General features: G+C 40.8%; 1 protein-coding gene and 2 long non-coding RNA genes across 3 annotated transcripts in view; 2 read left to right on the forward strand and 1 right to left on the reverse strand.

The window, feature by feature from the left end:
* The window catches only part of LOC107401374 (uncharacterized), a 246,397-nt gene extending 241,099 nt beyond the window's left edge, over window positions 1–5,298 (forward strand). The window contains exons 22-23 of the mRNA XM_076573782.1: window positions 3,682–3,780; window positions 4,795–5,298. Coding sequence (XP_076429897.1) covers window positions 3,682–3,756 — 75 coding nt within the window. The 3' untranslated portion in view covers window positions 3,757–3,780; window positions 4,795–5,298. The remainder of the gene's footprint in view (window positions 1–3,681; window positions 3,781–4,794) is intronic.
* A 17,136-nt stretch (window positions 5,299–22,434) lies between these two features.
* Window positions 22,435–22,967, forward strand: part of LOC143273795 (uncharacterized) — a 1,624-nt gene continuing 1,091 nt past the window's right edge. Inside the window, exon 1 of the long non-coding RNA XR_013051967.1 lies at window positions 22,435–22,573. This is a non-coding gene — a long non-coding RNA (uncharacterized LOC143273795). The remainder of the gene's footprint in view (window positions 22,574–22,967) is intronic.
* Window positions 22,564–22,967, reverse strand: part of LOC143273794 (uncharacterized) — a 2,524-nt gene continuing 2,120 nt past the window's right edge. Inside the window, exon 3 of the long non-coding RNA XR_013051966.1 lies at window positions 22,564–22,720. This is a non-coding gene — a long non-coding RNA (uncharacterized LOC143273794). The remainder of the gene's footprint in view (window positions 22,721–22,967) is intronic.

The raw sequence follows: 22,967 nt of genomic DNA on the forward strand, positions 1-22,967 counted from the left end.
AAGGTCCAAGACTGGATAGACTCTTCATGTATTTCATGACCAGTGGCTGGAACTACAACTTTTATTGTGATGAAAGGCAGGAATTCCTTGTCTGCTAGAGATTGGATTCTAAATGCCCTACATAACCAGACTGTGTGGTATCTTCAACAAGAGAGTCTTACCATTTAGTTATGACAAACAAGCAGAATGTGTAGAAATAGACTGTGTTATTTGGGGTGACATGGAGGCCTAATTGACCAATAACTCATAAGGAGGTATCTTGTCCTTTGTTTTGGAGTTTCAATATAAATCTCATGTCTTATGAGGGAAGTCAACACATTCCAGGTACCTCTGAACAAACTCTTTTTAGTATGTCTTTTAAACTATTTTACAAACGAGTCACTTCTACAAGCCTTCATACGGTTCAGTTACACCTTAGTCCCTGCTCTGACTTATTCTTCCGCCTTCATTGCCACTTAAACCTTAGCCCAGAGTACTTATTGATCCAGTGTTATTTCTTGTCACCTGTGTTCTACCTCCGTTCAAAATGTATTTTCCTTAATTTGCAATATCATAGTTCCTATAAGGCTTTTTTCATAGACCTTCATTTTTATTCGGCACTCATCCTTTTGTCCTTTATCCTCCAGTCCTTCCATGATTGAAACTGTCAACATCCAGTATTCTCCTTCTCTGATTTAATTTTACATATATTTTACTATCTCCCTTTCAATGGGTCCATCTACAATAGACCATGTCTAATTTCTAGGCTTCCTTATGTAATCCTATTTGAACACACGAAAGTCTAATATCTACACACGAGGACAGCATATCACATTTGCTTTTCTAATCCTAGCTGGCCTCATTGAGTAAAACTCTTCTAGTTCTATTAATTTGCTTGCAATTTTTACTATTTCATTTTTTTCTTTATTGAGTAATATTCCATTGTGTGTATATACCACATTTTCCTTATCCATTCATCTGCTGATGGCTATCAAGATTGATTCTATATCCTAGGGCACATGAGTGGGATTCTTTTTTTGATTTTTTTATTCAGTTTGCCATCATTGATTTAGGTGTTAAATTTGTGAAATGCTAATTTGTTATAGTGTTTATCAGCTGTAAGACTTTTTGTGGAGCCTCAACCCCTTTTACAGCTGATAAAATCCTACCATCTTTAAGTCGGGGCATTCTGAGTTCTCTTACACTTTGAATGCTTTAATATCCTTCTTACCTTATTGGGTCTATCTAGAACTTCAGTTCTTTATTGAAAAAGTATAGAGACAGTGAACAATGATTGCCTTTTTTCCCATCATAATGGTTAGATTAATATTTTCTCTCCATTTTAGAAGATGTAGATTTTAGGCTTGTTGTTTTTCACTTGTATAATTGTGATATGTTCGCTACCCCTACCTAGCCTCTCCTTGACTTTTATCATTAAGTTCCAAATATTCAATTGTTTTAGTGGTGGTTTATGCATATATTGGGATAATCATGTGAATTTCTTCATTCTATTTATTTGATATGTTGTATTTATTGATTTACATACATTTGTCTTACCCTGCATTCTTGGATGAAACCAAAAGGGCCATCATGGATAATCTTTTTGTTATGGTCTTAAATTCTCTTTGCCATTGCCATTTTTAATTTTATATATATGGTTATTTGTCTACATTATTCTTGTCCATGCCATATGTGCTTGGTATATTCATAGGCCAGAAAAGAGCATCCAATTCCCTGGAACTGGAGTTACTGATAGCTGTGAGATATGATATGGATGCTGGGAATTGAAAGCGGGTCCTCTGGAAGAATAGGCAGTGTTTGTCAATGCTGGGTCATCTCTCAAACCCCAGCTTGTCAATCTCACATTTAGAAGTTTTGTATCTGTTCTCATCATGAAAATCAGTCTGTGGTTTTAATTCTCTTCATGTGAGTCTTTCTTTAGTTTGGGTATCAAGTTATTACTGGCATCATAAAAAGGATTTAGGAGAAATCCTTTATTTTTCTATTTCATGAAATGATCTGAGTAGCAATGATATTCATTTTTCTTTGGTATTCTGTAAAATTCTGCAAATAATCCATCTTGTCCTGGTCTGTTTTTAGTTGAAAAATATTTTGTTACTTCTTCAATCTCAATATATATATGATCATCTCCTTCCTCTTGACTTAATTTCATTACATACAATGAGTCTAGAAATACATCCATTTCTTTTAGATTTTAGAATTACATGCACTGGAGATTTTTAAATATGTTTGTGATTTCTGAATTTCATTGGAAGTTGAAAAACAAAACAAACAAAAAAAAGAACCTTGTATAGAAGCAGTAGTGTAGCCTGCTAAGATACACAATTTACCTCTTAATCTGTTCACCTTAACTTGCAAGTGTTAATTACCATGAGTAATTGGTCTGCTTCAAATCCTCTGGTTTCTGTTTCACCACCAATAATGGTCTCTTCCTGGTGCTCCTCTTGGGCATCCTGTTGTTGTCCTGTGTCTTGGAGGTCCTGCTGTTTTGAATCTGTAGTTTTGTCCCCTTCACATTCTCCAACAGTACATAGATTTGGTGGGAACCAACTCAAAACCCCGGTTCTGGGCCTGGGTTTTAGCTGGGTTGGCCAGCTTGCTAGCTTTTCATTATTATCACTACCCACATGTGTTCTCCAACACTGCCTAGGCTAGCTCACCCAATACAGACCAGAGCAAAGAAGGCCAATTCTCCTTCTCTTAGGTTCTCAGATCCAGTTCACCCTCACTCATATTGCCAGAGTGAGCTCTATGGAAACATTGTCATTTCTATTTTATTAGTTTCAGCCCAGATTTTTATTATCTCAGAATTGCTTGGACATTGTTAAAATCATTCTCTTGAATTATTTCTCCTGAATTTCATCCACATCGTTCTCTTTTATAACTCTCTATTAAGTGATCAATAATTTTTCAGAAGATGTTTTCGGTTGTTAGTTGGATTTTTCGTATTCCTTTCCTTTTTTCAAGACACCTTATGTTTCAATGGAGGCATTTAAAACCACCAGGAGAGACTAAATTTTGGTAGGGTTGATATGCAGTTTTTCCTCTGTGCCACTGATATTGAGGGCCACAGCCTTAGTCCTATCCTTCATCTGTGAGTCAGCCTCTGTCTAAGCCTAGAGCTGGGTTCCTGTGTCAGTACAGGTGGTGCCTGGCAGGTGAAACCTAGCCACCTGTGGGAATGGTCCCAAGCAAAATACATAGGTTGAATCAAAGCAGTGAGAGCCTCTCAACTGGTCATGGAGTTTGCCTAGTTCATCAGTAGGACTAACCTCCAGAAGGCAGGGCTCCTCACTTGTGTAGGAAGTCATACTGCCTGGGATCCTGGAGAAAAATCCCTGGGCTTTATGTTGTTGTAGGATATCATGCAAGTCAGGCCCCAAGACAAAGTTCATGGGTATCATATGTGGCCCTAAAGGGAAGTCAGAATCTTTCATCTGGTTCTGGAGTTTCTGGAATATCAGAGGTAGCCTAAGCCTAGAACTCAGAGTCCCTCCCTTTTTGAAGGAGTCCTAGTACTTAATTCTCATACTATTGTAACTTATTCTAAAATTGTGAATATATGTAAAATATGCAATCAGCCATAGTTGCCTTTTTTAGTTGAATGGATGGTTCAAATCTTTCGTGACATTGTTTTAATTTTCAGTTTAAAAATTCCTTATTTTACATAATCTCTTTCAGATTGATACTATAAGAGCATGTTTTTGTGCATGTTTCACCAAAAAACGAAGCTCTTCTCGCCACCACAAGAAATAGAAGAGAAAACATAAAAAAGTGATGGTAAGAGTTATATTTTGTTTTAAAATGTATTAGTATTAGAAAGAATGTTTATCTAAAATACATACTCAGTTTTCCAGCTCAGGAATATAAGTATTTCAGTGCAGCACAGGGGATAAAAAGAGTTAACTGTCAATGGAATGATTGTCTCATGAGTCAACAACTGGCTAAATCAAGATTGTCATCAGTCACACACACACACACACACACACACATATATAGTTATTTAGATAGATTAGATAGATAGATAGATAGATAGATAGATAGATAGATAGATAGATAGATAGATAGATATGGATGGATAGATGATAGATAGATAGATAGATAGATAGATAGATAGATAGATAGATAGATAGATAGATAGATAGATAGATAGATAACCGATTAATAGATATCTAGAATGTATGTGTATGTATGTTTTGGTCACATTTCAAAGGTTCAAGAATACTAGGAAACAAAGCTGAAGAGAGAAAGCTGGGAGCTAAAGAATATGAACAGTTTCAAATACTGGGCATAAAGGAGGAAAATGGAGCAGTGTGTCTGGTGGTGGGAGAGAGAATAAATTCTTTAGAAAAGGAATAGCATAGTGTTGAATATGTAATAAGAACATAAATCAATTTCTAACACAAAGGTTTCATTCATAAGAAGAAAAGGTATTCCTAACCATCTTCCATGTTTTCCTCACTGTTATTACATACTGAGTTAGGATCCAATTTAGAGTTTAAGGCTAGGTTGAATTTTATGATTAGGCTTCCTGTTATATAGTTAGAGTAGATTTAAGGTTAGGTGTTAGCATTAAGGTTTACAAATGTCATGGTGCATATAGGTCTGTCATGAAAGTGAAGTATTAAAGGGAATATTCATGATGGATGAAAGGTGAATTTTACAAAAACGTCTCCATTGGCACACATGTTCTAGAAATGCATTTTATGAGTGCTCTAACTAGCTCTTTTCACCATATAGTTTATAAAACAGAAAAGAGCACTGTCCATTTAAATTGAATTATTCTCATCCTAGAACTTGGACAAGTCTACGACAATTGCCTGACAACTTCTCTGACCATCTACAATAAAACAACTCAGGAAAACAGTCTGACCCTTCTCCAATAATTGCTTCAAGAAAAAGCACATTTTTATTTTATGTTTTAGAATATTATAGTATTATATTACATAATCTTCAGTGTTATTTTCACCTGTTTATTTTGTTTCATTATATTGTAGTATATTACACTATTATATTATCTTCAGTTTTTATTTCCATATGTTTATCTTGTTTTATTAGATTATGTTATATTATGTTAATATATTATACTATCTTCAGTGTTTATTTTATATTTACCTTCCTTCCCTTGATGTAAATAGTTCTTGTATATGTGTATATATGTATATATGTATATATATTTATATGTATATATGTTTATGTGCTTTGTAATATATTTTTAGAAGATATCATTTTTGAATGTACAAAGTTATTGAATAATTAATAATAATTAAATAAAAATAATTTAATTATCCATTCAAAGTTGTTTGAGTCCATTTGATTGCTACATTTCCCTTTAGCTCTTCTAGTTACTAATGCAGCTATACAGTATTTGATGATGGTCATTAATGGTTCATCCATACCTTCTTTATGTAAATGAGCACTGCTTTAGATTTCTTAGTTTATCCATTGTTTATTCATTTACCCATGAATTGATTTCTTCTTGGTGGCTTTCAATTACAATAAGTAATGAGGAGGTGTGTTTTCTCAGAGGTACATGAGTATCTGAGGCCTGACATGAAATTCTTTGGGGAATAAATATAGATGTGAAGTAAATATAAATGTGTATGAAAAAATCATATGGTAATTCCCCATTTAGTTTTGTGGGGAGGCACCATACTGTATCCCCCGCCAGTTCCTGCCTGCATCACTCTCTGTCCCTATCAGCAATGCACAAAGGTTACAATTTCTCACACCCTTTCTGGCACTTCTTCCTCTTATGTATAGTAGCTATCCTGACTGCTTTTGCAATATCTTTCTTACTGCTATTCCAGTGATTCAGGGTAAAATAAAACCTACTGAAGCCTTTTCTGTTGACTGAATGAGTGCCCCATGCAAGGCAATCAGCAAATATTGGTCCGTCTCTTGTTACCTTGTTTTTTCCTTTTTTTTTTCATTAAATTTTTTGTTTATTTTACATACCAATCACAGTTCCCACACACCCCTCCCTCTCTCATCCTATTCCATCCCCAACCTCATTTCTATTCCCCAACCCACTCCTCAGAAAGGGTAAGGCCTCCCATGGGAGTCAACAAAGCATGATATGCCAAGTTGAGACAGGGCCAAGCTCCTTCCCTGTCCATCAAGAATGAAGCACTGCTTTAGTTAAAGCGCTGCATTTGGAACACTTTTCTACATCATTATATATAGTCTGAGATAAATATAAATGCAGGAATTTTCTGTTTCAAAAACAGTCTTATATGTGAAAAAATATATGTGATATGTCAATATTTGTTTTTAAGATAATTTAAGCTCAGAACCAAGCCCTGATGGGAATTCATTTCGAACAATATTTGCTCAGTAGAATTTATTCTTTCATTGGTGAAAAAGACAGGAGTAGAAAAGGAAATTTACGATGAAATGTTGTCTGTTCCATGATACTGTATTAGTTCTCTAAGTCGTGTGACAAACACCATTTGACAAACAAAGCATGGTTTTGGCACATCACTTTAGAGAGTTTAAGTCCATGTGAATGAAGATGGCATGGTGTAGGAAATCAGTGGAAGGTGGCTGGACTATGAGGCAGCAGATGTTCTGGTTCTGGTTGACCTATAAGCTGAGCACTTCTGAAACTAAAAATTGAGGATAATCCCTCAAAGGGGTGGCTCTAGCGATCTACTGTACAGGGCATTCCTTAAAGGCCAGCATTCTAAAAGGACAGAGTAGGTAATGGTACACAAAAATCTTAAAAAAAGCGAGACCAAATATGTGAGAAAAATACCAAAGTTTGCAGCTCCAGGACAAGAAAGTGGGGAATATGATTACAAGAAATGAACTCCAAAGGACATAGGCAGACCCTTTTCAGCCTTAACTCCTTCAGTCTATCTGGCCTCTCTCAGGCTCATTCCATTTTTTAAATGCAAGAGTTCTTACATACATCCCACATTCCTGGCATCTCCAGCATCCTAGCTTGTCCATGGCACTTTAGACTTCACCCTCATGCATACCTGCCTTAGTCAAGGTTTCCATTGCTGTAAAGAGACACCATGACCATAGCAACTCTTAGAAGGACAACATTTAATTGAAGGAGCTCACTTACACTTTCAGAAGTTCACTCCATTATCATCATAGCAGGGAGCATGGCAGCATGCAGGCAGACATGGTGTTGGAGTAGTAGTTGAGAATCCTATACCTTGCAGGCAGTGGGAGTCGACTAAGACACTCAGTAGTATCCTGAGCATAGGAAACATCAAAGCCTATACTCACAGTGACACATTTGCTCAAAAAAGGTCATGTCCACTCTAAACCATACCTTCTAATAGTCACTCCCTATGAAACTATGGGGGTCAGTTACATTCAAACTACCACATTCCACTCCCTTGCACCTATAAACTTGTAAAAATATCATAATGCAAAATGAATATAGTCCAACTTCAAAAGTCTCCATTGTCTATCACAGTCTCAATAATGTTTTAAAGTACAAAGTTCAAGGACTTTCCTGAAATTCATAAGTCTCTTAAATGTAATCCCTTATAAAATCAAAATAAAACAACCAGATCACATACTTCCAACATATAATGGCACAGGATATACATCAACATTCCCAAATGTATTGAAGGGAGCATAGTGAGGAAAACAAACTCCAAAGGCTGCATTTCAATGCCTGATGTTAAAAAGCTCTTCAGATGTCCAACTCTGTCCAGCTTTGTTGAGTGCAACACATTTCTCTCTCTCTCTTGAGCTGGTTCCATCCCCCATCAGCAGCTCTCCTCTGCAGTATCCCGTGACACTGGCATCTCTAACACTGGGGTCTCCAAGGCAATCCAGGCTTCAACTTCCCAGCTTCACACAATGGCCTCTACCGGGCCCCCATTCAGGGACATCCTGACACACGCCATTTCTTCTATCCTTAACTCTAAAGCCAAAACCACATGGTCAAATCTGCCAAGAGCTGCTGCTTACTGGAGTTGGAACATGAGACACTTATTCAGTTGAAATCTTTCCCAGCTTTCTGTTCTTCACTGCCTAAGCTTGGCTCTCCTGAAACTGGCTCTCTAGACCAGACTGGCCTAAAACTCAGAAATCATCCAGCCTCTGTGTTTCCAGTGCTGGGAATAAAGGTGTGCCCCACATCTTCTGGTGCTACGTTTTTCTTTAGTTCCTGTTCCCAAGTTGGAAACTTACCCTGGGTGGGATCTTGCCCTGAGGTCACCACTCCCTTAATTCCTTTTCTTAATCTGTTTTTCTCCTTGACCAGAGGACTTAGATCCCTTCCATTCTTGGTGCTCCTTTTCTCCTTAAATGGTATATTTTGTAATTTACCCTGCTCATCTTGCTACTTTCCATTATAAATCTTCATTAGAGGTACCACTAACAGCCACACGACAAAGCCTAAACCAGGCTGTTTTGAGATTTCCTTTGCCAACGGAATTAATTCAAAACTCTTCACTTTAACTTCAGGCGAACTTTTCAAACTAGGGCAAAAAGCAGCCGCTTTCTTCACCAAAACATCACAAGAATGATCTCTAGGCAACATACTAAAATTCCTCACTTCTGAAAACTCTTGAGTAAGCGCCGCCACCCCCACCCCCCATTTCATCAAATCACATTCGACACCAAGGACTTCCATGCTCATTCTAGTATGGCCCATTAAGCAGCACTAAAAGCTTTCAATTGCTTTTTTAATTCACAGTCCCAAGGCCCATATTCCTTCAAAGAAAAACATTGTCAGATCCGTCACAGCAATGCCCAACTCCTGGTACCAACTTCTCTCTTAGTTAGGGTTACTATTGCTGTGAAAAGACACCATCATCACAGCAAATGTTATTGGGAAAACATTTATATGAGGGAACTCACAGTTTCAAGGTTCATTCCATTATCATCATGGTGGGAGAAAGGCCACATGCAGGCAGACATGCTTCTAGAGAAGTAGCTTAGAGTCCTATATAATGCAGGCAACTAGACATTGACTGAGACACTTGGCATTATCCTCAGCATCGGAAACTTCAAAGCCTGCCTTCATAGTGGCGCACTTCCTCCAACAAGGCCCTACCTCACTACAAAAAAAGCCTTACCTCCTAATAGTGCCATTCCCTAAGAGATTATGGGGCCAAATTACATTCAAACTATGACAATAGCCTACTCTGGGCTGCCAGTATGAAACCTACTACATATTCCCTGAACAACATGGTTTTTCTCGAAATCTTAGTAGAAGTTTTCATGTCTCCATAATTCTTGCTATCCTGGTTAGCTTCAGCTGTCAACTTGACACAGTCTGAGTGAGTCTTTACCTAATTATTAAGATCAAGTTAGTTTGCGGCTATGACTGTGAGGGACTGAGTTGATGAACCATTGATTGAGGAGGTTGTAGCACACTGTGGGTGGGGTGGCATCATCCCTGGAGAATTAGTCCTGGGTTGTGTAAGAAAGCTAGGTGATCAAGACAGAGTGAAAGTCAGCAAGCCATGTTCTTCTCTAGTTTAAGCTTGAGTTCTTGCCATATGTGTCCTCAATTTTGATTAATAACATGGAAGTGGAAACGGAAGCCAAATAGACACTCCCCTCTTCAGGGGTCAGAGTGTGTTACCACAGCAACGGAATAGAGCTAGACCACTTGCTTTCTGTATGTTTGAAAACTACAGCCAGCAAGACCAGCTCTGCTGCCCACTTGAGCAGTGGCTGGAATTTAGACAACTGTAGTGATGTCTCAGTGCTGGGGTTGGAGAGAACGCAGAAAAAGACTTATACACTCTCCCTATTCTAAAATAGTTCACAGAAATATATCATGTCTCAACCATAATTTTCTTTTCTATAAAATGAAGCACATACTTGTGACTCAATTATACAGTCATTCAAATAAGATAAGATAACATACTTGACAGAGGAATGTACACAATGCTTTATTGAACTAAGGTTTTATTTTTAACTTAAATTTCTCTAATAGCTTGCACTGTTCAAAATGTTATTTTATATAACCTAAATTAAGATTTTATAGTATTAAGATCATGACTACCATATGGTGCATTTAAAGTAGATTGTACTGTGTTCATTAACATCACTAAAAAGAAACAATACCCAGATATCACAACTAAAGCAGAATCCATTGCTTGTAATACTTATATTATTTGAATCTTATTTGGATCAATGTTTGTGAAGTGTCTGAGGATAAAATACAAATATCTATGCCCTTCAAAATCAACAAAGCTGAGACTGTAAAATGTGACTATTAAAATTCTAATAACAGAGCCGGGCGGTGGTGGCGCATGCCTTTAATCCCAGCACTCGGGAGGCAGAGGCAGGCGGATCTCTGTGAGTTCGAGGCCAGCCTGGGCTACCAAGTGAGTTCCAGGAAAAGGCGCAAAGCTACACAGAGAAACCCTGTCTCAAAAAACCAAAAAAAAAAAAAAAAAAAAAAAATTCTAATAACAGAAAAATTTATAAAACTTCATGGAAAGCAATATTCTTAAAGGATGAGGATAACAGCTTCTCTTTTTAGATGGGTGTTACTCTATTCATTCTGAGGGTGACCCTAGAAAGTACTCCGAGTAATGGAGATCACAGAGCCTGAACTATCCATCTTCTGCAACCAGACAAGGATTCCAGTCAGTTGGGTATGAGACACCAACCCAGCCACTAAACACTCGACCTACAATCTGTCCTAACTATATGATGTTCTGGTACAATGACACTTAACCAAAGAAGACTCACAAAAAATCAGTGAAATGACTTTTTTTTTTAATTTAATTTTATTTTATTTTACAATACCATTCAGTTCTACATAACAGCCACAGATTCCCTTGTTCTCCCCCTTCCTGCCCCCCTCCCCTGCCCCCCAGCCCACCCCCCATTCCCACCTCCTCCAGGGCAAAGCCTCCCCCGAGGACTGAGATCGACATGGTAGACTCAGTCCAGGCAGGTGCAGTCCCCTCCTCCCAGATTGAGCCAAGCGTCCCTGCATAAGTCCCAGGTTTCAAACAGCTAACTCATGCAACGAGCCCAGGACCTGGTACCACTGCCTAGATGCCTCCCAAACAGATCAAGTCAATCAACTGTCTCACCTATTCAGAGGGCCTGATCCAGTTGGGGGCCCCTCAGCCTTTGGTTCATAGTTCATGTGTTTCCATTCATTTGGCTATTTGTCCCTGTGCTTTATCCAGCCTTGGTTGCAACAATTCTCGGTCATATAAACCCTCCTCTTTCTCGCTAATTAGACTCCCAGAGCTCCACCAGGGGCCTAGCCATGGATGTCTGCATCCAGATTCCTCAGTCCTTGGATGGGGTTTCTGGCACAACTATTAGGGTGTTTGGCCATCCCATCACCAGAGTAGGTCAGTCCCAGCTGTCTCTCGACCATTGCCAGCAGTCTTTTGTGGGGGTATCTTTGTGGATTTCTGTGGGCCTCTTTAGCACTGGAGAAATGGCTCAGCCATTAAAGGCTAGGCTCACAACCAAAAATATGAGAAAGAAATGACTTTTAATGATGTTCTACTTTGTTGAAAGAACAGTACCCAGTTTAATGGCTGTCAATCAGACTGCCACTGGAAGCAGATGGGAGCAGGTGCAGAGATCCACAGCCAAACATAAAGCAAAGAGAGGGTGCAGGTTTGAGGTTTCCATCCAGGCCCTGCCCTTGGAGCTCAGGGAATCCCAGGGAAGAGCAAGAGTCAGAATTGTGGGATGCAGAGGGGTCGAGGACACCAGGATAGCATGGTTGAGAAATCCATGGGGACTCACAGAGCCTGGAGCTGCAGCAGGGAGCCTGTATAGGTCTGCACTAAGTCCTCTGCATAGCTGGTATGCTGTTGCCTTGGCCTTTGGGGGCACTTCTGAGAATGGGAGTTGGGGTGACTCTGACATTTCTGCCTGCTCTGGGGACTCTTTTCCTCCTTGGGCATGCCTCACCCAGCCTTGATGTGAGGGTTTGTGGCTGGTTGTGTTGTGTTCTATTGGGGTGATGTCCCATGGGGGCCTGCTCTTTCCTGGGGAGAGACGGAAAGAGGGAAGCAGACAGAAAGGAGGAGGTTGTAGCAATGCCCGCATTACTACCCGTTCACCATGTCTTAGTGATGGGCTGAGGATTAAAAAGAAAGACAAGACAGCAGTGGGTCATTCATCTCAGTAGAATGCCATTTATTGAAGGAGGGAAGAGGCCTTAAATACAGACTTACAGTACGGTGGAAGAGCAAAAGAGGGCAAAGGTAAGCTACAGATGTTTTACACTCTAGCATTACACCAATATGCAGGATACGCGAACAAGGAACCTTCGGTAAGCTGTTTAGGAAGAATGAAACAGGCAGGGAATCAGCATAGTGAGGACATCTGATCAAGGTCAGCAAGCAAGGCAACAGCTCCCCAAAAAAACGGGGGCTAGGGCCCAACAGGAGGTAAGGGACAACATGGAGGAGTAGACAGAGGGGAAGCTCTGGTCTGGATGAATTGTATCTGAGTACAATAAAAAAAAATTAAAAAATTATACCTGTAATTGATGTTTATTAAATACACTATTACACATAAAAATGCTCTAATAAACCAGTTAATACATAAAGTTGTAAATAATAATCTTGGCAGTATGTAAATGTCTTGGGAATATCCATAGCTATTTTCTAGTAATGTAATTATATTAGACTGTGAGTTACTTCCCACGAAATTATTCTAGGCTATGAGTTATATAGTGGAATTTTATTTTATCAACTAGTTAAAACATCAATGGTATCTTAGGAGTTTGTAATGAACTTTACAGAACCGAGATGTTTTCAAGTGGTTATTCTAAACTGGAGATTTAAGTGTGTTGTCTGTAACTATTTGAGTGATTGTAAGTAAATTATTATTTATTGAATTACATAAACAAGGGAAATCACTTCTGGTCCCCATATTATATGAGTCTATGAGACATAAATAAATTAACTAAATAAATAAATGCATGAATGAATCGGAAGCTGGAGGGGACAGCCATGAGTGATGGGAACTCATCCATTATATTTTTGGTTGTGAGTCTGGCCTTTAACGTCTTAGCTATCCCTTCAGCTCCCCCAGAGACCACTAGAGCATGTAAAAAAAAATCTATGAAGGTGGTGAAGGCTAAGGAAAACTTCTTATCCATCTTAGAGCTAGACTTTTTCTGTCTGAGGGGAAAAATAAGGAAACGCACATGCTTTCTGATGGTGGTAAGTTTCTCTTTTACTACATCTTAGAAAATCTCTTTCTCTGAGAATCTCTCTGTCTCCACATGATACATTCCACATTGTTACATTCTCCATAAATTCTCCGCACACCCACATACCTCTTTTGCACAGTTACATCTACACATTTCTTCTCTCTACTCTCTCACATTCCTTCACTAAGTACCACATCTTTCATTCACTCTTTACTCACTCATTCTCTCATTCATTCACTCATCATACTCCCACAATCTTTTATTTCTCATACTTCTCCTTTTTCTCTGCCTATACAGCTGCATCTCTTCACACACATCTATATGTTACATTTCTTCACACACTACTGCATCATTCACTCACTCTTCATTCACTCCCCCCCCCCCCCCCGCCTCCGCCCCAGTCTTTTCTATTCTAAATCTTTGGTCCCAGTTCTCTCTAGTTCCAGTTCTCTTCAGTTCCGGTTCTGTCTCCACGCAGCTCCATCTCTCACTCAGCACACAAACACTGTCACCTGTGCCCAGCTCTTTCCACAATTCTCTCTCTCTCTCTCTCTCTCTCTCTCTCTCTCTCTCTCTCTCTCTCTCCTGCTGGATATCAATCTTTATTTTTTTCTTTTTTAATTTTTTTATTCATTTTACATAGCAACAGCAGATCCTCCTCTCATCCCTCCTTCCAAACCCCCCATATTCCCTCCCCATCCACCCCTCATGTCCTCCTTCAAAAGTTCTCCCATGGGGGAACAGCTAAGCCTGGTACCTTCAGTTAAGGCAGGACCAAGACCCTCCCTGCTGCATCAAGGGTGAGCTAAGTGTCAGACCAGAGGTAATTAGGATCCAGAAAGCCAGTTCAGGCACCAGAGATAGACTTGATCACACTGCCAGGAGCCCCTCCAACTCTTTTTCTTTCTTTCATTTCTTTCTTTCTTTCTCTCTCTCTTTCTTTCTTTCTTTCTTTCTTTTATTTTTTATTTTTTGTTTTGTTTTGTTTCAGAGACAGGGTTTCTCCATGTTGTTTTGGTGCCTGTCCTGGATCTCACTCTGTAGACCAGGCTGGCCTTGAACTCACAGAGATCCACCTGGCTCTGCCTCTGAGTGCTGGGATTAAAACGTGCGCCGCCGCCGCCACCACCCGGCTCCCTCAAACTCTTAGCACAAGATAACTCACATAGTTTCTCTTAGGCTAGTAATGTCACATTGACCCATGACACCATAGCTCTAAGTTGGTGAGGGATTCCAGATGGTAAACAGTTGCCTGAACCTTGAGCCTGAGACTAGGACTACATGCAAAAAGTCAATTACTGAGAAAGTTACATCTAATAAAGTTCCTTCAATCCAGACCTCGAATCAGCAACAAATAACACCTGGGAAATTGACCTCATGTATTTATCTCTAGGGGAAACCAGATATTTGTCTCCAGGGACAACCAGCCTGCTTTGAATCTGATCTGAAGTCTAAAATTATCTGTCTGTGTAAAAGGCTGTCTTTGTGACTGAGAATCCTATTTCAGTCTGAGTAATGTAAAATATAGGCAGAAATTTTCCTGACCATTCACGGCTAAATGTGTGCCCAACAAGTATAAAATACACCACCAAAGGGCAGTGGAAAGTATCCCACAGCTGTTCTTATTAGGGAGGCATAGCAGTGGCACCCTAGAAAGTTACGGACAGAAAACAATTAGTCATTCAGTCAATAACCCCACAGCTTTGCTACATGGGGGCCCTCCAACAGGGAATCATGTGCCTGGTGGGTCAACTTATTAAATACTAGTGGTCACTGTAGTACATTCATCTAGCCCCCTGCATTAGTAAAGAGAGAAAGAAGAAAGAAAAAGAAAGAAAGATGGAAAGAAAGAAAGAAAGAAAGAAGGAAGGAAGGAAGGAAGGAAGGAAGGAAGGAAGGAAAAGAAAAAGAAGGAAGGAAGGAAAGAAAATGTTTTTTTTTTAATTTTTCAATTGTTTTTGGACCATAAATGACTGTATCTGAAGTCACATAAAGAAAAAAACAAAACTAAGATTTGAATGCTGTATGTAAATTCTTGCCAAGTCTCTTCTTCTCATTAAATTAGCACAAAACTCAAGGGGAAAAACTAAGCTCCAAAAATGAAAAACAAATAACAAACATTTTTTTTCTGAAATGTCTACAACGGGAGTGTGAATGAACTTTCCAGCTTTCAGTGATTGCTACTGGGAATGTGTCACATTACCTGACAAGTGGTGAGTCATGAAGGAATCGGGAAGGGCGAAAGGCAGAGACTTTCTGCTTTCCTGCGAAAAGAGACATTCTACCTGCAGCCATGCAAAACACGAAACCATCTGCATGGAGGAACAGTTCTACAGAGCTGGGCATGTAGCTGCATTCTACAGCACTAGCTCAGTGGAAAGGAGGTCCTGAGTGAAAGCTCTGACACCTCATGGGCCTGCAGGAGGAGAGCTAAACAGGAGTCCAGGGTCATTTTCAGTAAGGACTGGTAGACATTGTCATATTAGTTAGTGCTTTCTGAGGCAGTTATGTGGGTGATATTGTGTTCCCCAGTATATCGTGTACCCTAATAAATTTATCTGGGGTCAGAGAACAGAACAGCCACTAGACAGACATAGAGGCCAGAAAATGGTGGCACATTTTAATCCTAGCCTTCTGGAGGCAAAGATCCATCTGGATCTCCATGAGTTCAAGGCCACACTGGAAACACCCAGGCATAGTGACTCACATCTTTAATCCCAGGAAGTGAGCCTTTAATCCCAGGAAGTGATGGCAGAAAGCAGAAAGGTATATAAGGCGTGAAAACCAGGAACTAGGGTGGTTAAGCTTTAGGCTTTTGAGCAGTAGTTCAGCTGAGATCCATTTGGATGAGGAGTCAGAAGCTTCCAGTCAGAGGAAACAGGATCAGCTGAAGAACTGATGAGGTGAGGTGAGGTGGTGTGGCTGTGGCTTGTTCTGTTTCTCTGATCTTCCATCATTCACCTCCCCCCCCTCAAAAAAAGCTGGGGGTGGTGGCGCACACCTTTAATCCCAGCACTTGGGAGGCAGAGGCAGGTGGATCTCTGTGAGTTTGAGTCCAGCCTGGGTTACCAAGTGAGTTCCAGGAAAGGTGCTAAGCTACACAGAGAAAACCTGTCTCTAAAAACAAACAAACAAACCACACACACAACACACACACACACACACACACACACACACACACACACACACACACACAATCTGCAGGGAACCATGACAGCAACTTTGAAATCTTCAAAAGGATCATGGGACCCCACAAAGATGATTCCACATGGACTATGGTAAAGCCATTAAACTGATTAACACTACAGAGAGATCAATTTTGGACTACAAACTGTTCAGGACAATTTCAAGATGACTAGCTGAGAGGATCTAGATTCACAGACAACTTGAGCAAGGAATTAAGACAAGCCCTGCACTTTCCTATTATACAGCGACTGGACAAATGATACAGGACTTGACACTTAACCTAAAAATTTTCTTCTCAGGATCCCCTAAAGATGTCTTTACTCCCAGAAAGCAGGAAGTAATTTTAAGAAAACGATGCCCACATTCCCAAGAGGTGGGATGGGAGGTTTTTGGTTGTTTAATGAGTTATAGATATTGTCATTGTTTATGATGGTTGGTTACAAGTTGTTAATTGTTAACAGTCAGGAAAAAAGCTGAACAAGGAGATTAGATTCAGAGTTCTTGTTTAAAAAAGAAAAAAGAGAATATAGATATGAGGAGGATCATTGAATCTACACTGAGAAAAAAGATAAAGAAATAATAGGATAAATGGGTAGATCATTGAATCTACTCTAAAAAGAAAAAAGGGGAAGATATAAAAATGACAAAAGGTAGATTATTGAATCTATTATGAAAAGAAAGAAGAGAGAACATGGATATGATAAGATATAAAGGAAGATTATTGAATCTCCTTTTTAAAAGGAATTATTTGCTTTAAATAGGATCAGTAATGAAATTTTTTCTGAGTTTATCAAATGTTAATGGACTGAACATTGTTATATATTAATGGAATTTTTCATCTGCATCTGTCAAATGTTAATGGACTAGACAACGTTAATGTAATTCTTGACTGTATATATTGTATATACTTATTGGATATAGTTTTTCTTGTATTAGTTATAAGCTTCTTAATTTTAGACAAAAAGGGGAAATATGGGTGATATGGTCCCCAATATATTGTGTACCCTAATAAATTTATCTGGGGTCAGAGAACAGAACAGCCACTAGACAGACACAGAGGCCAGAAAATGGTGGCACTCACACCTTTAATCCTAGCCTTCTGGAGGCAGAGATCCATTCGGATCTCTGTGAGTTCAAGGCCACAAGGGAAATACCCAGGCATGGTGACTCACACCTTTAATCCCAGGAAGTGATGGCAGAAAGCAGAAAGGTATATAAGGCGTGAAAACCAGGAACTAGGGTGGTTAAGCTTTAGGCTTTTGAGCAGCAGTTCACCTGAGATCTATTTGGATGAGGACTCAGAAGCTTCCAGTCTGAGGAAACAGGATCAGCTGAAGAACTGATGAGGTGAGATGAGGTGGTGTGGCTGTGACTTGTTCTGTCTCTCTGATCTTTCAGCGTTCACCACAATACCTGGCTCTGGCTTTATTTTTATTAATAAGAACTTTTAAGATTCGTGCTACACAGTTAGAATAAGAAACGTATGTAAATGCATACTAGTACCATGCCAAAATATAGTCTGTGAAACTACCAGTGACTGACAGAAAGGATGATACAATACAAACCAAAATGAGAAAAGACACAAGATTTCCCCATATTTTAAAAAAAAAAATCTAAAACTTTCCTGTCTGTGGAGATACACTGAGATGGGAAATGAATTGTTATTCTTTTTACTTATAAAGCAAAAATACCTACTTTGCTTTTTTCATGTAACCCAGCATCCAGTACCAAAAAATGCCTTCTTCCTCCAAGTGTTCCAATCTCTATTTACCCTGGCCTCAGACCCAAGCACAGCAGAGAATGCTAGAAGCCCAGGATTCTACAGAGCGTGTGGTGTAACACGAATCTTATAAGTACTTATTAATAAAAATAAAAAAAAAAACCTAGAGCCAGGTATTGGGGTGAACGCTGGAAGATCAGAGAAGCAGAACAAGCCACAGCTAACCTCACCTCGCCAGTTCCTCAGCTGATCCTGTTTCCTCAGACTGGAAGCCTCTGAGTCCTCATCCAGAATGGATCTCAGCTGAACTGCTGCTCAAAAGCCTAAAAGCTTAACCAGGCTTCTAGTTCCTGGTCTTCACGCCTTATATACCTTTCTGCTTCCTGCCATCACTTCCTGGGATTAAAGGCGTGAGTCATCATGCCTGGCTGTTTCCAGTGTGGCTTTAAACTCACAGAGATCTGGATGGATCTCTGCCTCTGGAATGCTAGGATTAAAGGCGTGTGCTACCAATGCCTAACCTCTATGTTTAATATTGTGGCTGTTCTGTTCTCTGACCCCCAGAGAAGTTTATTGGGGTGAACAATATATCAACCACAGTGTGGTGATCTGGAAGAAGCTTTGGTAACTGTCACACTCATACTTTTGGATGAAGAAAGAAAGCAGCCAGACTCACTGGCTCAAAACTTTGGCACTATAAGAAGGGAGGCAAGAAAAAAGACTGTCCATGTGTCTGAAGCCAGAATGAGATGCACAGTCAGTTCTATAACAACAGGTGCTACAGAAACAAGCCTATCTCAGGAAAACAATAGAGGAGAAGAAGAAAACCATCCAGAGGTAGGGGAGTCTGGGCAGCAGAAGAGCAACCGAGGCTTGACAGAGGGAACATGCACAGCCTGACTCACCATCAGCCCCTTGGCTGTTTGCTTCTCCCAGCAACTTCCAATTACAAGCATCTTCATGAGGAACAGAAGACCACTGCTCCTGGAACTTCACAGTAATATCGCCCATGAGTGTGTAAGGATGCAGCGTCAAGCCGCTCCAAGGATGAAATCTTACAAAGAAGGGATGAAAAGCAGAGAAGACAGTCCTTCCTTAGTGTGTGCTGTCCCAGGCTGGTCTCCAGAAAGAAAGCCAAAGAGTAGCGTCTTGGAGCTCATCATCCAGTGTGCACTCAATGCACTCAGCCCTGCCCTTCAACACAGCCATAAAGGAGCCTTTAATTCTCTTCCTTGAGTCATGCAAAGATGCTGACAGCCCATAAATAAGATCAACTGAAAGAGTTTCTCATCTGAGTCCCTCAATCTAGGTGCTCCTCTCCTTCCTGTCCAAGGCTACTGACTGTATGTACAGTATATGGTGATGGGACACTTTCTGTTGGAATGTGACACATCATATGCACTTTATACACATTTTCATCAGTGAACCATAAAAGAACTGCCATGATACATAGGCTAGACATCATGGGAAGCAAGACTTCCATGCCAGGATTGCCTCCTTTCACTAGCCCACACCTCAGCCTCCATGGCTACTGTTGGTCTCCTGGCATCCTCTCCAACCAACCCCATCCTTTAGCTTGGAATCTGACCTTGCCATTGGCTGCTGCCTGATTTACGACATCAATCTCCCTGTAACCCTACCAGCACCTGCTAGAATCTTTCTGTTTCCACAGTGATGCACAGGTTTGGATCATCACAGGTAAGCTGTGACCACTGACCAGTGAGTGCTGTCTGGTATTGGACACACTGGCCACTAGGTCAGCTCATGAGATAAGGAGAACCAATGATCTAGCGCCATTGTACTGTGGATTGCTGATACTATCCCTCTGACCATGTCGGTAAGGAAAGAAACTTTACAAAGTGTTGTGGATCCCTTCTCCCAGTTATTTTTACTACACTTTTAAATCTTTGTTTAATGGGGATACTATTGATGTTGATATAGCTATCTCAAGTCAAATGCCAGATTTAGCTTTGGTTATTACTAGGTATGTGATTTTGGACAGACAGTTTACTCTCAAGTGTTTTCCATTCACCTCAAGGAGATAAGAGTGTCTCCATGCTCTGGGCTCTGTATTGTCAAGTCTTAAGAGGCAAGTAAACAGGGAATAAAATCAGGCCCATCTTGATGGTGCTAAACTCAAGAGACCCTGGGAACATGAAGAAGGTATGCAGAGATCTAGCACTCAATACCATGAATGGGACAGACTCCCTCCACTACTTTTAACTTATTATGTCAAATTCAGGGATATTCCAAAAGTAATGTTCACACCAGGAATGGTGGCACACACCGTTAATCACAGTATGCAGAGCTCGAAGGGATGAAAGTCCCTTCAAGTCTAGGATGTTCTACACTGGCCTGTCTCCACACTCACCAAATAAATGTTAAACATAGACAGAGAGAATGGCTGCCATGTTTTGGAGTTACTTGGACTTCCCTGGATGAAAAAAGGAAAGTGGAAAAGATTAAGAGGGCTGTGGGTTCTGAAAAGGGCAGTTACTGTAGTGGAAGAAATATCGAGGGAGTTACATGAAAGACAGACTCACAGTAAATGGGGGAAGGGAGAAAACCTGGTACACAGGGTTAGAAAATCTAAAAGTACAAGAAGGCACTCCAGAGATGCCCTGGAGGTACACAAAGGCAGTTTGGAACAGAATGCTTCAGACAACAACAGATTTTAAATCCAAGGCACAAGGCATTGCCATTTCCCGAGCCATGTTTAGGCAAGCACACTGCTGGGATTAGTCTGGGCAAAGGTTCGCTGTCACGTATGGAAAACAGTATCCTGCTCTGGTCCCTGGCTCTCACGCTCCACGAAGCCCATCTTCCGCAGTATTCCCCACATCTTACATGCATGGGTGGTGTTGGATGTTATCAAGTGTGACTGGGCAGTCCACAGATAGCTGTTGTCTGCACAAGGACAACTGATAGGTGTGGAGGCGGTTCTCACAAGGATGCCTCACTAGAAGAGTTTAAAAAATTAACAGTTACTGAGGAACTCTTTAAGAACAATTTTTAACCAACAGTTAAACTGAGAAACAATCTTATTCAGAGATGAACCCCAAAATACATTAGCAATCTCAAGAGGTCTCAGTAAACGGGTGCAAAAAAAGAAAGAAAAATATCAGCAGGTTACATTCATGAAGTCATATATGCATATGTGTTTAATGGTTATATAAATAATAAGAGGTCATAAAGTATACAAGGAATGGACCAGGAAGGGTAATTAGCTAAATACAGTACCTATCTATGAAATTCCTGAGTTATCATTTCATAGTAGCATCAAGCCAAGTGGACATGGCATGTGCCTTCTGCACCAGCTCTCGGGAGGCAGAGGCAGGGCAATCTGTGCGATTTCCAGGCCGGACTGGTCTAGGCGGAGAGACACTGTCTCTCTCTGTAGAGCAGGAACTGCTCCGAACAGGCTGAAGGCACAGGCGTGAGAAACTGTCTAAGGTTCTCCCACCTCTAAACACTTCCGCTTTCTGCCTCTGAACACAGTTGTGAAGCAGTGTCACAGCAGGGATAAGAACAAGGCAATGCGGGCCAAGGAAGGGCAGTGTCCAGATCAGAGCAAGGGTCCAAGTGGATCAACTAGGAATTCCATACCCACACAGGAAGAATGAGCAGTTCATCGAATGAGTGTCATCCTATCCAGTACGAATGATCATTCTGAACCATTTTCTTTGGGGTATGTGAGGGAACGTAGGTCTTAGACTCTCCCAGGCTGTCTGGAGATAACACAGCTCGTCACAGGAAGCCACAAAGCTTTCATCTCACCATTTTTTCCACTGTCCTCTTGCTTCCTACAGAAAATTTCTTTGGGACAGAATGTGCTCTGCTGCCCTCTGTGTCTCTGCTGAGGAAGGCCACACCCTCAGCAGGAAGTGTGGGCAACTTCTCCAGGGTCTTGAACCCAGCTGTGAGTTCAGCATGGCTCCTGGCATCGGACTCCAGCACTTGTTGCCAGCAGCTCATGGACAGTGCCTACCCCTACCAAGGAGTTATCACGAACATGCTGACTTCGCTGACTGACCAGAGCCTGATCTCTGCCTCGGCACTCTCCTGTCCAGGTGTTCTCCAGTGGGATCTCACAGGAAGCACTGACAGGAGGGGGGGTGTATCCCTGGACTTCACTGTAACTGTCAGTGACCAGAATACCACTCTCCCTGCCTGTCTATAGCAGTCCGTGTGATAATATTTTAGATCCCAATTCCTTAGTCCTTTCCTATCCAACACTGTCTGCTAGTCTTGTCCAGGCCACACCACTAGAGGTGCCAAAGCAAGGATATAGCCTGGCACCTTCCGACCTGGAAGGCAGTCAGCTCTATGACTATAGCCACAACAGTCTGTGACCGCAATGGCTGGAGGATTCGGGCAGTGTCGATGACTCTGTGTCCTACCCTGGGAGTCCCACCCTACCACCAGAGATGGTGATGGTGCTAAAGGAGATTCAGCCAGCAAATGTCCAAACCATTTCTCCACCTCTGCCATCTACAATCCCACACCTGCTCAAGCCATGCCAGACAGCAGTCTTCAAGGTGAGTAAAGCCAGGAGGGAAAGGAGTGAGATCCGCACTCAAAGGAGACTCAGATCTTCCTTTTAGCGTTGGATGTCCACACACAGGAAGAACGGGAGTCCTGGCAGGTTAGCTTTGGCTCTGGCTCACCATCCTCATCTTCATTCTCTATAATGAGAGACAATGCAAGACAGTGAGTGACAGCCATACTTCATTATGTTCAAGGCGTGTGCCAAAGGACACATGTCACTGCCCAAACTAAGCAGTCCCATGCACCAATACAATACAGTCACCTCCTTCCTAATCTATTTCTTGGGATTCTTGAAGACAGCAAGAATTTTCTGGTTTGGTAACACTTGATTTTTCCTGAGTTGAAATTGGACTCCAGAGCAATGCAACTCTGAATCTGTCCTGG

This window comes from Peromyscus maniculatus, chromosome 6 (genome assembly GCF_049852395.1).
Source record: "Peromyscus maniculatus bairdii isolate BWxNUB_F1_BW_parent chromosome 6, HU_Pman_BW_mat_3.1, whole genome shotgun sequence".
In the NCBI taxonomy this organism is placed as follows: domain Eukaryota; kingdom Metazoa; phylum Chordata; class Mammalia; order Rodentia; family Cricetidae; genus Peromyscus; species Peromyscus maniculatus.